Source organism: Mytilus trossulus, chromosome 7, assembly GCF_036588685.1.
Source record: "Mytilus trossulus isolate FHL-02 chromosome 7, PNRI_Mtr1.1.1.hap1, whole genome shotgun sequence".
Taxonomy (NCBI): Eukaryota; Metazoa; Mollusca; class Bivalvia; order Mytilida; family Mytilidae; genus Mytilus; species Mytilus trossulus.
In genome coordinates this window covers 44777072-44794639 of record NC_086379.1, presented here as the reverse complement: position 1 = coordinate 44794639, position 17568 = coordinate 44777072, and the positions used below count along the sequence as shown (strand labels likewise).

The window sequence follows — 17568 nt, the reverse complement described above, 5'->3', positions numbered from 1 at the left end:
AAGCCGATCATGGAACTAATCGCAATTACTAAAATCTAGTTGAAAGCCAAATAACATACTAGTCTTACAGTTTTACTCAAAACAATCAAATTATAAGATCATAAAAAAGTAGAAAGTAAGCATACTAACTTGAAAGAAAAAAGTAAAATCACAAAAATACTGAACTCAAAGGAAAATCAATTTGGAAAGTCCATAATCACATGGCAAAATCAAAAAACAAAACGCATCAAAAACGAATGGACAAGAACTGTCATATTCCTGACTTGGTACAGGCATTTTCAAATGTAGAAAATGGTGGATTAAACCTGGTTCTATAGCGCTAACCCTCTCACTTTAATAACAGTCTCATCAAATTCCGCTTTTAGGCAGTAATTTCAATAAATATTTATTTTTTAATATAAGATAAGCATTTTAGTTTAATTTTGATCCTGATTAAAATAAACGCATCCCGTTTTAATACGTCCGTCAAAATTTCGACAGGACGTAGTATTATGGTATACAAATGACCGGCGTTCGCCTATATGTCCGTCGATCTGTCCGGCGTCCACATGTCGCACTGTAACTTGAGAACCACTTATCCAAATTTCATGTTTCCTATTATGGTCAAACGAATTGTATACTTTTTAGTGAAATTAGATTTAAACTTTTTGAGTTACGGGATTTTATAACTGAAACAAAGGGTGTGTTTTTCACATGTCGCGCCGTATCTCAAAAAACGATTTATGATTATTGCTTAAAACTTTACACACTTCTTAGTTATCTTAATCTAATGATCTGAGTACTTTTTGGTGATGATTCAAAATTTCATTTTATAGTTATTGACTTTTTTGTATAAAAAGGGGGGGGGGGTCACATGTCGCACCATATCTCAAAAACCCAAAATGATTATTGCTTAAACTTTTACACACTTCTTAGTTATATTACCCTTAAGATCTGTATACATTTTGGTGATGATTCAAAATTTTGTTTAAGAGTTGTTGAGGTTTTTTGTAAAAAAAAAAGAAGAAGAAAAAGTAGGTTTTCACATGTCGCACCGTATCTCACAAAATATTTACGATAATTGCATAAAACTTCACACATAAGACGAAGGGCGTATCATGCGCTCGTGGCGAAGCTGTTTATTATAACTCAATGTAAAGTGTAATTATATTACTTTAACTATTTCAAAAATGTTAAATACATATTCTTCACGTTACTTGAGAGCTTTCAATATAAAGTGGGGGAAATTATCCTAAACTGACGAGGCTAACTATTTTGACAAAAATGAATGGTCTACCAATATCAATGCAATGCTCCAACGAATGATTTTTAAAATGCTAGTTTTTTGCCATCCTTTTGAGGTGTTTAAGATTTTGATTTTGCTATTGGATAAGGGACTTTCCTGTTTGAATTTTCCCTGGAGCTGGGTATTTTGCATGTCCCGCCTTGAAGAGGAACATTTATTTTTGCTTGACAACATTTTCAACTTTATAATGCTATGCATTGCATGTGTGCACAAGTTTTGGGTTTAAATTTTGAGTTTTTTAATATGTCTTTTCATGGAAGAGAATGATTTCATATAGATATGAAATGATTATTGCAATGCACTTTTACGTCATAGCCAATGCATTATTTTATTTTAGCGATAATGCAATTATTACACTTTTAAAATTTTTGTAACCATGCATCTTGTTTTAAGTTGTACTACAATTGTATATAATATTACTTTTACCTAGTTTTGATGACGCACTTGTCCCCATGGTAAAGGTGTATTTTATAGTATACAATTTGTTACAAATAGACCCCAGTAACAATATATTCTACAGTTTTATTGTGAAAATTTGATGAGAATAACTACTAGTATCAAGATATTTTCCCCAGACGGGACGTATATATGTTCCAGACCGTATGAGTATTTGGACCGTACGCGTACGGTCTGGACAATACGCATACGGTCGGACTGTACGCGTACGGTGTGATCTGATTAACATTAAGAAGTTGTTTAAGTTAAATAGATACAAATGTATAACAGATCAACATATCTTATATCTCAAATTAATATAAAAAGTTCAATAGTAATTGAAATAAAAACGTAATATTTTAACTGATTTAATATATTTCAATAATTGCTCCCCATTATGCTCCTTGTAGTTGAAGTTATCAGAAGAAAACATAATGTGGGAGGACAATTGTTTTAGAATATTCAGAAACTTTACAAAAATGCATATGCATAGGAACATGCATGAACAAAACTTGTTAATGTAAAACAAATATGACGTTCCTTGTGGAAGCAAGTCTCACCTTGGGCCAGAGTAGCAAAATAGGATTCACGGATATAAAATTAAACAAATATTTAATTTCAATTGTTCGCTTATTTACTGAATCCATCTAATTGTAATAATAAGAATTTGTGTAACTAAAAATACAGATTATGATAAATATTTGTTTAAATTTAACCCGTATGATCCCAAAACATGTATGGTCAGCTGGACCGTACACGTATACTCATACGGTCCGACCGTACGCGTATGGTCGGACCGTACGAGTATACGTATATAGTCCGGACCGTACGCGTACGGTCCAAAAACTCATACGGTCTGGAACATATACATACTTTTGCTACAGTTTCATTTAAGTTGTACTTAGTGCTTTTTCATTGGTAAGGTTTTTTTTACATACATTGTGTGTATGCAATCGATAAATGTTTACATGAAAATTCTATCACATATCCAACAGATGCAAAAGCTATCAAAATAACACCCGGACATTCCAACTCATTATTTAAACAAAAACAAACAACGCCATGGCAATAATTTAGAAGCGAGCAAGTCTACAAATCATAAGACTGAACAAAAGTCACCCCCAATTAAATAACCGGTTGTGATTTTAAAAGTTCCAGAAGAAGTACGTTGCCAACCCCTTTTAGACAGGTTTTATTCAGATGGTGGTTTTATGTGTTTTGTACGGAAGCCGGTTAGTGTCAGGGTAGAGTTTTATTTTATTATAACGACTGTTTTGGTTTTTTACCTCCAAATATGTTCACTTTTCAAATTGTCATCTCTTCATAATGTCTCTATACTAGAATGATCCAGGAAAAAAAGCTTTTGGTTAAAAACGATGTAAATTCGTTTTTCTTCATTTCAGCATTTCATATTTGGCTTGCACAAAATGACACAGAAATAGTTTAAACCGCTTAAAAATGATAAAGTATCAAAAATTAAAAATCAATAAACATTTAAGACGCACAAGGAAAAAAAGGATTGTCAAATAATTCGATCGAAAAGGAGTTTTAAACTTGAAAGAATAAACATGTACACAACAAAACGATGGCATAAAGAGAGGGTACTTAGTGCTACCATGTCGGATTTTCTAATACTATATAAGAATTTTAAAAAAAATCGAAGTTCATACAGTATTTAAGAATGTAAACCAAGTTAATGCTGCTCGAAAGAAAAGAAAAACAACCGAAATGAGCTGAAATATTACAAGAGTCCCAATCAGCTGTTAATACATATTATTGAACGCAAATATAAACACATAAGAAATGGCAATACATTTGTAATCAACTCCCTGGATGACAATAGACGTATTATTCAAATTGTTTCCTTTTGTTTTGTTTTGTTCGTTTTTGTGTTCTTGCTTTCTGTATACCTTTATTATTGAGTCAAGTAATTTTCCTATTGTTCGGTATGAAATAAAGTGAGAAAAGTTGAGTTCTAAACAAAAAGCAAAATTGCGTTGTCGAAGTCAGGATTCTTGTACGTGAATATATTTTGTTGTTTTTGTTATTTTGAGAATTAAGTGTTGATTCCAGAACTTTGAAAGTCTCTGTGAAACCCCGGCACTTTCTGAATGCCCCTGTCCCAAATCAGGTTGTTGTCGTTTGTTGCTGTGTTACATATTTTTTCTCGTTATTTTGTTCATAAGTTATGCCGTTTTTTTTCTCTTAAATTGTTTTACATTTGTCATATCGGGGCCTTTTATTGATAGCGGATAACGCTGTATGGGCTTTGCGCATTGTTGAAGGCCGATGGTGACCTATAAATAATATTTTTTGTGTCCTTTGGTCTATTGCAGAAAGTTGTCTCAATGGTAATTATACCACATCTTTTTATATTATCTGTTAAATAGTCAATAAATTGTTCGATTCGGTTTAATTAAGAGATTGCGATATTAAGAATAGTCTGCTCTGATTAGGACGACTTGACTAGTAAATAAAGTAAACACCGGTAAACTGTTTAAAATTCAGTATGCTGACTTTTTCTTGCTGTTCACTATATCATGTATACGTCTTTTGGTTATTTATTTTATCGTAATTTTTGTAACTTCTTTTCTTAAAGTTAATATGAATCCGTTTGATCTTATAGAATAAAACTTCAACGCCCATCTTTATATAGAAGTGTTTATTGCAAAATGGTGATTGTTGTTGCTATAATACGAAATGTCATGAAGTACAAACATACCGAAGGTTAACGATAAATATAATTTTAAATATATTATGCTTATGGGTGAGTATTACGACTAGGATTAATGTAGGATATATACATTATTTTATTTATGCAAGTAGATAACGAGGTCTTTGTTGTTCGTATGGACTTTAAAAGTACTTGACTGGTTGCCGGTTCTCGGGAGAAACTGCACCATAATGTTACGATCTGTTATCTGAACTTCCATAAACTTATATACATAATAAACTTGATAACAATGTTAACTGTTAATATCCTTTATAATTAATTAAGGAGTTTTATGAACTGAAACCTCAAATCAGCACTATCATTGGTCACTGAAACCCCCACGTGGAACCCAAAATCAGTACTATCATTGGTCTAGTATCTCCTAGAAGCGGAGTACGGTCTATACATAGTTTCAGCAGGATACGTAATTGCTTGCATTTGTGACCTCGGCGAGTCAACTGCATACCTGTAACCTCTGCTGTTACCCGAATGAACCATCGGACGCTCCATCATGTATTGTTTTTGGTTAGGGTTGTCATATGTCATGTATCTTGTTTCACCTGGATAATTATCGACAATCTTTCTCTCGTCATAGCTAACGAGACTATCTTCGTCATCGTCGCGCCATCTACAAAGAGCAATGACCAGTAGAATCAACGTGGCAAAAAGGAAGAGCGCTGCTACTGAAGTAACCAACATCGACCATGGGAAGTTGGTGGCGTTGTACTCGTATGTTTCAATTTTCTTGATGTCGTTGATATGGATGTAGATGAAAAATCCCAAACTCACGCAGTAAGCCACACCTGAAAGCAGAAATAACATATGTATTGACTTTTCAGAGGCAGATTAAGAGAGCATTGACAGCCAAACAATGATGGCGTCCGTAATAAACTTCAATTACAGCTCTTAGCATTGTTGATGCAATAGCTTTCTTGCAAGCAGTAACCACCAACCACAGAAATCATGATAGGCATCACAAGACCCTGAATATCGTGTCAACTTTGAGATCTATTCTCTGCATGCAGGTGCTGTTGAAACGTTGCAAACACAGAAATAGAACATTCACAATTGGAAAATTATTATCATCTGTTTTGACGCAAGGCTAAGTCCCCAACCGCCCCTTCAATTTCTAGAAGCAAGTCCAGATACAATGCAGACGTAGCTGTATGTTAGGTATACTTCATTACAAATTCATTGGGATAGATGAAGTCATCATAGTCGCCAAATTTTGAGTATTATAGGGAATGGACCAAAGTCGTCAAATTTTACATCAACTACATATGGAGGAAAGCAGAAATTAATGATAACTCTAGATTCCTGTCATTTCTTTAAGAAGCTTATATATAAAGTCTACCTAATAACAATTATTTTATTATCGGTAAAAAAGGCAACCATAACGTAAACTGCTGGAAAAATGACATTATATTGACACATGCATTTCTGCCTCATAACAAATAAGGGGTTCCTTTTTGAAACACTAAAACAAATCTTTCTCTAACCCTAAATAAGCTGTGTACTTTTTCTTTGACAGGATTTTTGTTTCTTTCCAAAATGTGGAAGAATTGTCTTGAGTCTCCAAATGAAGAGTGAATAGTATTTTAGACTTTAATTTATGTCTTAAAAGGATGACGAACGCGAGCATTCAAATGAGATAGTACTAGTAAACTGATGTGCATTTATAAAGCAATATAATGTGATTTATTTATAGTGCAACCTGATATTTTACATACATAAATACAATACCTGAATAACTACTAAAAAGTTTGGTAAAAACCTTTAAAACAACATTTGTAAAGAAACGGAGTTCAGTCAATATAATGCCTTTTTTGCAGTAAATTCAGAGACTTCTTCCCCAAAAAAACGGAATGCGTGTCGTTTGAAGAAGAAGCTGATCATATTTCGATACCACTGTCTTTCCTCGAGATGACAAATCCATGTAGTTTAAAAATACAAAACTTGCTTTGCTTTTAGATTTCTCAAGGTTAACTTCATACTAAAAATTCATAACAAACGTAAACACTTTTCTTTTCAAATTTGTAATAGATATTTCTCCCTCGATATTTATGAGGGTCTGAGTGGGGTTAGTCCGAGATTACTCTGACTTCCAACGGCGGTTTTGTCCCACTACGGCACAGCTTGTCTGGAAAAACAGCCTTTGGACGTCAGAGTAATCTCGGACTACAGTGTGGTCTGTAGATTAGAGTATAAAGGACCAAGAGTACAGACAAATGGGCCAACAAAATAGAGAATATAACAAAAAATAAAGAATTGTGATAAAAAGGCCAATTTGATAAAGAATAAAAAAATTAATGGAAAGATATAGAGAAAAATGGCTTAACAAAATTTCGAATACAAAAATTATGGAACTTCTCAAGACTTATTATTTAGTTTTCTCGTTTAAATTGTTTTACATTGTCTTATCGGGGCCTTTTATAGCTGACTATGCGGTATGGGCTTTGCTCATTGTTGAAGGCCGTAAGGTAACCTATAGTTGTAAATGTTTGTGTCATTTTGGTATTTTGTGGATAGTTGTCTCATTGGCAATCATACCACATCTTCTTTTTTATAAGACCTCCATTTGATGTTCCGTTTTTGTTAATGGAATGAACATTTTTCTGCAGTTGTTGGAGCTTTATAAACCTATCACTCAATCCTATTCAAAACCGTAAAGTTACAAATGTGTGATATTAATATGCATTGGCACAGTTCATCCACATCGCAATACAAATGACTTGACACTCATGCTTTATCTCAAACGCAACGTATACACAAATCATTAAACAACATGATCGAGTGCACACTCTAAAATATATCGCCTGTTAAAATATTGATTCTAAAATATTATATATTGAAAGTCATAAAGATTAAAGGATTGCACAAAGTTGTACTTAACTTTAAAAAAAATGATTCAATAATTAATGAAAATTTGTCAAGATCAGATTAACACTGTCAGAAAAGCATGTTCAGCTTACAATCATAATCATATATAAAGCTGACACATTTCTTATAGAATCCAACGAAACTGAACCTTTACAGCCGATTGCATTGAGTGCAAAAATAAACTACTCCGATAGATAACCATTCTATCTGTCTTTATGACTAGACTTATTCGAAAGGAGGGTAGTATACATTACCTAATTATTACTTCACGGTTTAGCTAACAAACAAGCTAACCAATGATATTACCATCACCTACACACTAAATGTAATCGGCTGTAATTGAGGTCAAATTCTACATTTTGTATAGATGAACATTAACTGCATGTAAGTATTAAGTGGCTTAGTGGTCGAGTTTTCTAAGAAGTCCATCTACAGGAATCACTACCATGTCAACTCTGAGGTTGTTAGTGACAAGGTGCATTCGACTCTGACCTTAACGTAAAAAGGATTTCGAGTTTTCTTGCTGAATGTTCTTTGGATGCGTGTTTCAACTGGCAAGACAAAAAAGTGGCATTATATTCTAAACATTTTGTGGTAATGTTGTTTATAAAGCTCATTTATCTTAGAATGTTAATTTCATCCGTTTCTTACAATCACGTGTATAGTGTGGCAACATTCTCGTCACTAATTTTAACATTAAATACTTACACGAAAATGCTACTAGTGTGCCAGCCAAGACCATCAGTCCCTGGTTATAAGTCTTGGTAACAGAGGAACCGACAATGATCATACAGGCAATAAACAGGAGGCCCAAGTTGACAGACATCGCTATCTGCAACGTCAGCATTGAGGCAGACTCCACTAAAATGAAAAGGATAAACAAATTTTAGCACGACATAAAATCAAGGAAAGGTAAGGTCGACAAGTCCTTCATTAGGAGTAAGTTATAAAATGTACCAGGTTTATAATTTGATACGCCAGACGCGCGTTTCGTCTATACAGTGAAGTTTTGATGCCGTCCCTGCGTACAAAGGTGAAGTGCATTGAGTACCGAAAATTCATAAAAGTTATGCCGAATAAATTCATACCAAAATTTCATAACAAACGTAAGCACATTTCTTTTCGTTTTATGAAATAGAAAGTTCCCCAAAAGGAATGACCTTTTTACTGACAATGCTCATAGAATGCTAAATTGAAGAACAATATTTTATATGCGAATAGCAGCAGTAGACAAGATACATACATGCATATACAAGCAGTAAACATAAACCTTTAAAATTTCATCCTCTGGTTAAGATCACAGAAACATGGTATTACTTTTAAAAACTCTTTCTCGCAGTTACATATAGAATGTTTGAGGAGTTCTAAACTCTACCGAGTTGTTCATGAATGCTTGATAGATATTCTACTAGTTATCGCTGTAAATCGATAGATCACATGCCTCGATGAACCATTCATTAACTGATAAAATGTGAAAACACTTGTGACTGTTGCTTTATTGTATGATGATGAATTTTCGATGGTGTTTTTAAAATCGGTGTAAATATCACTGAAACAAATCTATTGCTTGTTTTCTTGGAAACCCCTTTACACGGCTAATACAACATATACATGTAGGCCCAGACGCTTAAATAAATAATCGTGTTCGTGTGTTGATTTTTCTTTGTTTTCTTTTTCTCTTCTTTTTATCAGTTAACTCAGCCAATTGATGATGACGTGTTATTTTCATTGAAAATATGCCAAATGCATCCTTATAAACTTTTGTCAACCTAGCAACTATCTGTAACATTACGTTGTTATTTACAGTCATCAAACTCCATTTGGCTTAAGGATGAACATTTAACCATCAATGAATAATTACCATTGGACCCTGTAGATATAGTTTATGTAATGTTGCGATGGGCTATAGGTTTATAGAACATGTCTTTAATTGTAATATATGCATTCTTGGTCTATTAAACTATTATAAACAGTGTCACACCCAATGACTGACTATCATTACGGCAGATACAATTGGACCTTTGTTTTATATTGTTATTCAAAACCTCGGGGTTTTTAGCACCCTTTTTCCTATTTTGTTTTAATTATTTTCACTTATAGTTTACCTATTGTCAGTTAATTTGTTTCTTTTTCTTATCCTTGCGATTAAAAAAAAAAAAAGGATGCCCTCTGTTCTTATTTTCCATCATGTATACACTAGTGTTATTTTCGTATCGTATCGTTTGAAAAGAACACGCTAATAAAAAGGTTAACATATAGAGTATGAACTAAACAAAAGTAGAAGAAAATAACGAAGAAATGGGGTCCATTACCTAAGTGTATGAGTTCAAACTCGGAGTACAGCTGATGATATTTGTTAACTATTGAATCTACAGTACCGATAGCCAGTAGTAGGGTTTGATTGTCAAGTTTCTATATTTTTCCATTTTGTTAATTAATTTCCGTGTTAACATCGTATGATTGGAAATTGCATATAAGTAAATTAAGTTCAGTTCTGAATTAAAACATGTCTAAATCTGTTTAAGGGCACTTTTGCCTGAGGGAGTTGAAAATAAGTTCCTTATCCATTTCAAATTGGAAATTCATGGAATGTGTTGCGTTTTTATTGTAATTCAGTATACAAATTATGATAACCGATCAATTTGTCACTGACTATTGAATTTGACTAAACTTGGTGGTAGGCATTGTTTTCTTTAATAAACCTGCATAAAAGAAGATGTATTGTATATAATGATTTAAATGGTATGCGGAAGATATATATTTTGTACGTGTGCGGAGTTATTTTCGACTAATAAATTGGAAAATAAAGCGAAAAAAAATCTATTGCAAGAAAGAGGGTTACGCAATTTATAAATTTATGTGAACTCAATTACATAAGACTATACATGTACGAGTGTTATATATACTTTTAAACAAACTGTAAAAAATAACAGAATTGATCAGCAAATAAAGAGTGTCGTGAATAAATCTAATACGACAAGTCAATATTGCTAGCTACCTTAAAACCACTAGGGCTACACATCGAGGGCTAGACATTTGAAAACAGAACTCACTACATTAGAACTGTCCAAAATTAGTTGTCCTGTTCGTATAATTACACCAAGAATAAATTTTATTAAAAAATATGTCAAGCAAGTTTTTTTGCCATGACAATGAAAATGTCAACATCATATTTATCGAAATCACATCCTTATACAGAAACCCTGTAATCGGTGACAATAGTACACACTGCGGGTACACAGACCAAAATCAATAGAGAAATAAACGCCGAAAAGATAAGTCTTTTCAACTCAATTTTAAGCATGGATAACAAAATAATATAAAGCAAAATGAAATAGACTGTCAAGACAGGTCCATCTCAGGGGCTGATATGAAAAAAAAAAAAATCAAACTTGAAAGTCGAATGAACCGTGATCAGTTGTCACTACGCCCCCCCCCCTTTTTTTTTTACAGCAGAATAACAATAACACTTACCTAATGACTCAATTTCAACAGGAGCACTTCCCATGGAGTATTCTGTACAGTTCGATACACTGACTTTAGATGCACAATCTAGACCAAACACAATTCCAATGAAGAATCGGTCCGTCGTTGATCCTGCTGCACGAGCCACAAACCACCATGGCAGAAGATATCCTAAAATCTTCAAAACTAATGCTATAGTGGCGAACCACAGAATCATTATATATAAATTTCTCCACCTCATGGTTCCTGTTTATTCTTGTAGTCCTGTTCGACTTACGGCCTCTGTTTCGAAAGTGTGTTTTTCAGTGGCACGCCTTCTCATAAGAATGCGCTCTACCCGTTTGTCAACTCTTGACAATAGACACTCTTTAACTACACACAGAAAATTCTATAGCGGATTTAATAATAACGATTGGTCACGGCTAATGAGCAGGTAAATACACAGGTAATCCTATACTAAAGGTGTAATATTCCGACCTGATGTTGTACCCCTCGGGAGCCTGATGAATTAATTATGGAAGAAAAGTTGTACATTTGTAAATGATAAATAAATATAAAAGTAGTCTTTCTCTAAGAGCCTTATTTATAAAACTTATTGAACAAATGTGTCGATTTCAATCAATAAATCTATGTGATGCTATTATTAGATTCCAAAATACTTGAACAAATAATGATACTTTATTTTCAACTTTAAATGGCAAATATTTTACACAAATGATATAAATAAAAAATACTGTTTTTCATTTAATATACCTATATCAAACACTAATGAGTCAAAATGAGTAAAAATTAAAATATAAATAACTAGAATTTAAATTAAAAATTAAAACTTGTCCTTTTGAAGTATACTTCGAAATTTTTAATGTGTATACGAAGAGGTTATTGGAAATTTTACATATACAATGAACATGACAGACGAATATTTGATTTGCTACAAATAAATATGACATTATAGATTTAGATTAGTATATATTATTAGCTACATATTTGCTGATCAGTTTGATAGTACATGAATCAGAAAGAAATTTTTTTTTTTTTTATTAAAACACATTGTTTTATTGTTTCAAACTATGTAATATCAAAATAAAATAAAAGATTCAAAACGATTTTCAATCATTTGAGGAATAAAAGAAAAAAAAATCATGATATTTTAGGTGTAGGTGTCTTTGTTGAATTATTGGTAATATTTTTTTACTAAGGGTTACCGTGTATTAACTGTAAACTAATGTAGCTCAATGGTCAGTAGGTACAACCCAAGATATGTCTTTACGTTTAAATTCAATACATGTAACGCTTATTAATTCAGATAAAACCCTCCCCCATAGTAATCAAACCATCACCAACTGTGATCTCATAAACAATTTAAATTATATATGTGCTCGTTATAACTGAGAAGTTTTTAAATGTAGGGAGCATTCAATGTGTCATAAATTCTGAAACCTGGAGCAACTGTTTAGTTTAAAGTGTGAATGCGAATTATCATTAGACTTTGATTGCATGAACAACACGAAGCGGGTGCCACATGAGGAGTAGGAACTGCGTTCCCTTTCGGGGAATTGGACTTCACAACTAGTCTTTGGTTGGGTTCGTGTTTCCGGGCTCAGTCTTTGGTTTTCCATATATAATATTTTGTTTGTTTTTTCGTTGTTTTGTAATGCTTTTATTGGGCCTATGATTTTCGATTTTCCCTTCAAGTGGCAACTTTTATCTCATTTAAAGCATCATAAATAATTGATATCATCTATGCATTCTATGGTAAAAAAACAATTATTTCGTGCCTATCATATTTTCTTTAGTGCTTTTTCTGTTTCTTTGTTACTTGACGTGGCTCTGTACTTATACATCCCGTTATTGTGCTATGGTATTTCTTTTGTATTCTTGTCTTTCATTTTTTCTGATAGGCTTTGTCTATATGTTTTTTTGTGCTTCTTCGTTACATATTAGTTTGTTTTCATAGTGATTAAGATTATAACATGATGTTGACTGCTGAACCCCTATTTTTGACATTATTACCTATATATAATATATCTTGTTTTTTTCCGCACATCGTTGTCAATACCATGGAATTTAATGTGACTGTCACACTAGTGAGAGGTTTAGCTAGCATATAAAACAAGGTTAAATACATCATTTTCTACTTAAGAAAAAAATTGTACCAAGTCAGGAATATGACAGTTTGTATCCATTCGTTTGATGTGTTTGAACTTTTGATTTTGTCATTTGATTAGGGACTTTCCGTTTTAAATTTTTCTTAGAGTGCAGTATTTATGTGATTTTACTTTTCCCTACTTCGAAAATAATCCCTCGTACTGTCAAAAGTATATGATACTTATGTAAAATGGCTGCATACGCGTTCACTAAGAAATCTCGACCCCTCCCAAATGACAACCAAATTTGTATAAATACTTTTTTTTTTTTTAAATAGATGCAAAGGACGACAATGAATTAGCAAGTAACCCAACACGCCTTTTGTCGGCATTTAATTTTGTATGTAATCTAATTCTCATAACTGTCTTTTTAAAGTCTAAATATAAAAATTAAAAGTCATGTAATTTATATCTTTATAACGAAAAAAAAAACCGATTTCCCTTCTCAGCTATGAGATGACGGATAAAGGATATGAGGAGAAAGTTTAGTTTAAGGGTTTATTGCCGACTCGCCATTAAATTATTCCCTCTATATTTAATTCATTTGAAGATAATATTAGTTTCTTCAATATACAACTCTTTATAGATTGGAATTAACTTATACTATCTAGATATTTGGTTAAAGTTTACTAATGTGTTGCGTTACTTTTATTGCTGAGTGTATTTACGAGTTCATTGGGTGATCTAAGTGTACATAAGTGTCAGTGTAACCGATCATTCAAGATAATCTCTAAATAAAAGATTGACTACTTGTCATAGACTTCCCACTCATATTTAAATTAAAGACAGATCACTAAATTTACACAAAAGCAGGTTTAAATGACCACTTTATACATGCTTTAAATATTTGAAACCCACATACGATGACCAATTGAGACCGATAGAAAAAATATTTCATAAAAGTTTTTGTCTTTTTTACAGAGACATAAAACATGTATGACCTTGCACAAAGACAGAAAATTAAAGTTTTGATGAAAGGATTTGTTTATTTTGTATAACATCAGAAATAATCATGTTGCTAGATACAAGAAATAGCCTTGCTAAATACTAGTACAAGAAAGGCTAGTTCGAGATTACTCTAACGTCAGACGGCTGTTTAGCCAGACAAGCTGGTCCGTGGGACTCCGAGATTACTCTGACGTCCGACGGCTGTTTAGCCAGACAATCTGGGGCCGTGGGACGTCAGAGCTCGTTCCATATCAAAAAGTGGGTATTTGCCCACCCAAAATAGATGCGCTGCTTTACTCGCTTCTGGAGCCGACTGAGGGCCTGGGAATTATTTAAATCGGGAATCAATCTCTTCAGTTTTCAAATATCTCTTCATTTATGAAAGTTTCACCTACCTGCCAAATCTTTATTTTTCTATATTTTTTACATTTTTCACAGAGAGAGGCTAGCATTACATACGAGTTACTAGTATTTGTCTCTTGTGAACATGCAGAACATATTTCATAGAAATTTGTTTCTTGTACAAAAGACAAAAAACAAGCATTTAATTTGCTCCGGCTAAAGCACAAAATGAGAACATTATAATATCTAATAGTAAGCTCGTCATTTATACCAGACTTAAAAGCTTTTGTACACCAGACGCGCTTTCGTCTAACATAGATTCGTCAGTGACGCTGGAATCCAAAAGTTAAAAAGGGCAAAATAAGTACAAAGTTGAAGAGCATTGAGACCACAAAAATTACAAAAAGTTTGCCTAAGGTAATCTTTTGCTGGGAAATGACATTCTCAAAATTAAGAACAAACATGTCTTTTAAAGCATTCATGTAATTATATAGAAAAATGGCGAAATATACCAGAAAGACATTCAAACACAAAAATCGAAAATAAACTGACAACGCTGTGGCTAAAAAAGAAAAAAGTCAAACAGACACACAATAATGCACAACACACACCATAGAAAACTAAAGACCAAGCAACACGAACCCCACCAAATCTGGGGATGATCCCAGATGCTCCAGAAGGGCACGCAGATCTTGATTCACATGTGTCACCCATCCTGTTTCTTATATTATCACATACAGGTAACAAGTCTAAAACAGTAGGTCACATTCATGATTTTAGAGCCCTTTATGTCCTTTATAGCTTGCTGTATAATGTGAGCTAAGGATCCATGTCGAAGACCGTACTTTGATCTATATAGGTTTACTTGTTTAATTGTGACTTGGATGAAGAGTTGTCTAATTGGCTTTCATGTCACATCTTCTTATATCTATGTGTATTTACTACAAGCTTATAAGCACACATTTGAAGGAGTTGGTACCACAAAACATCCATCTAACATATGAAGAGTATAAATAAAGTGGTGGTGAGATAAATGTATAATATTGAGGTAATGTTGCACGATACAATGTTCGATAAATGCAACACAAATTGATTTTAAAGGAGCCAACCAGCTCTCTGGTATGCTTAACCCTGACTTGTCTGTATTATAAACTTAAAGTAAATTCATAAAAAGAAGTATGTGAAATAAACCTATTAATAGTGTGACTTGAGAGTATCATTGTAAGAGTACCATAGTCGACAGAAAACGCCAATTTTTTTTTATTGATGTTTGCTTAACGTCAAGCGGCAAATATTTTATGCATGTTCAATTATTTATACGGACGGTTATTCCAGTAATAGAAAGTCGACCTTTAGCTTTAACCAAAGAGCTGTTATAAGGGTTCTTAATGTACAGAGCAAACCAATCTATACGAGACATCGGATTTAACATCTACATTCTTGTCGAACGTGGCTACGTATCTGTATATCCCGCACATCCAAACGGATTCCCCACTTTGACAATGGTTTTACTGCCGGTTGGACTCTCTCTTGAAATTCGAAAACACAGAAGCTAATTTGATGTCTAAAAGCAAATTAACATATTTGCTTGTGTTACTCTTCTAGAGGAAAAGGATAATAAATCGTTTTCAAATCACTCGGTTCATCGTATGATTTTTTTTGGGGTTGTCTTTCTTTTTTCGAGTAAGAAACTTGCATAGCCCGACAAGCCTACCTCTCCAATGGCCACCAGACAAAACTGTATGCTATGTTATCTGAGGTATTTTGTCGACTATTTTTAATTTGTTCCATGCTATTTTCTCTACCGGTAAAACAATTTACGGTTAATGAAATTATAGAATAAGACAATTAATAGCTACTTTTAATTTTTCTTGAAAATGTGACAAATTATGTGACTTCACAGTTTAACACTATAAGATTATTTCGAAAGAGTTTATTTGAAAGTCTATCATAGAAGATATATATTTTTTAAAGATAGCCAATAAGGAGTTATAGCAAGAATATCACGATAGAAAATAATGAAGGCCACAGTCTACAAATAAAAAGAGAAAACAATCGGAAACACATGTTTTTGATCAACAATTAAACTTTGAATACAGCATAAGATGTACAGATTTACGATATAGTCCAATCAACAACTGTATAACTGCAGAAAGAAAACGACTTGTAGGGATATTTTAAACAAAACAACTATGTTTAATTAAACAAAGGCATGTCAAAGTTTTGACATTTTTTCAAAGTTTAACCAAGTTTTTTACTGCATAGTCCGAGATTGCAAACATAATCGTCCTCGGTCATTTCCATTTGACCATCAGAACGACCAATGAAGAGTTAAAGACATCCTATGGATCTACCAAGCATACAGGCTATACTTCTGCAAAAGGAGACACAGAAAGCTGCAAATTAAAAAGTTTAGACAGCATTTTTTTTTATTGCAAGGAGGTACAAATTGTAGGACCAAATAGCTAGAACAATGAATAAAACTTATATACTCTGAATAGCTAAATAAAGGCAACAGAAGTATACCGCTGTTCAAACGATATAAATTCGGGTTACAACCTTAAACGGAGGGAATTAAGGTCTACTAAGAGAAAAACAACGGAACATAAGAACCACTGAAGTGTAACAAAAACAAATACAAACATACATAGACATGGTCTATTAAATAAAAACTGCCATATTCCTGACTTGGCACAGGATATTTTAAAAACGCGATAGTTGGTTGAACCTGGTTTTATGGCTAGCCAAAGCTCCCGCTTATTTTAAAAAATAGAAAAAAATATCGCTAAAATGACAAAACTACGTGACAGAAATACAATATATACAATCGCAAATACACTTATCACAGAGAAACGAATAAATAAATACTGTAGTAGTCAATTCCAACCTATAAACAGCAGAATAACATTGGACATCTTCCTTTTTAACAACAGTGCACACTGTGTGTGCGTCACCACATATATAATCTAGAAATTCAGAAAATTGTATGAAACGAAATCCAAAAATTTACCATTGTTTTCACAATACTATTTCAAATAAATACAAATAGCTGAAACGATGAATAAAACTTCAGTACTTCAAAAAGCTAAAACTATGAATAAAACATCCATACTCCTATTAGCCAAAACCGTAGATGTAATACATCTATGGGTATTATATATGCTAAAACTATGAATAAAAGTACTCTAATAATAGGTTTGCGTGTTTCAAATATTAAAGGTTTATTCTGTGATTCATGCTAATAACCAATAAATATTGGCATTTAAAGTCTGCTTTCGACTGGAAAATACAAGCTTATTATCATTTATAACTGTCACAATATATTTCTGTATATGTAAACACATTATGACCAT

At 32.9% G+C, this 17568-nt stretch overlaps 1 protein-coding gene across 1 annotated transcript; it reads right to left on the bottom strand.

Moving 5' to 3' along the window:
* Nucleotides 1-4367: 4367 nt before the first annotated feature.
* Nucleotides 4368-11182, bottom strand: LOC134725147 (uncharacterized). Its single transcript, XM_063588718.1, has 3 exons — nucleotides 10788-11182; nucleotides 8022-8174; nucleotides 4368-5236 (listed from the first exon to the last, which is right to left on the bottom strand). The coding sequence occupies exons 1-3, from the start codon at nucleotides 11017-11019 to the stop codon at nucleotides 4806-4808; spliced, it is 816 nt and encodes a 271-aa protein (XP_063444788.1). The 5' UTR covers nucleotides 11020-11182; the 3' UTR covers nucleotides 4368-4805.
* Nucleotides 11183-17568: the final 6386 nt, after the last annotated feature.

Bases quoted from the DNA above. Each gene is read 5' to 3' on its own strand.
- LOC134725147 (XM_063588718.1), bottom strand. From the start codon at position 11,019: ATGAGGTGGAGAAATTTATATATAATGATTCTGTGGTTCGCCACTATA. The intron at 8,175-10,787 runs GTAAGTGTTATT...TTTTCATTTTAG, and splicing joins TGTTGAAATTGAGTCATTAG to TGGAGTCTGCCTCAATGCTG. The intron at 5,237-8,021 runs GTAAGTATTTAA...TTCTGCTTTCAG, and splicing joins CACACTAGTAGCATTTTCGT to GTGTGGCTTACTGCGTGAGT.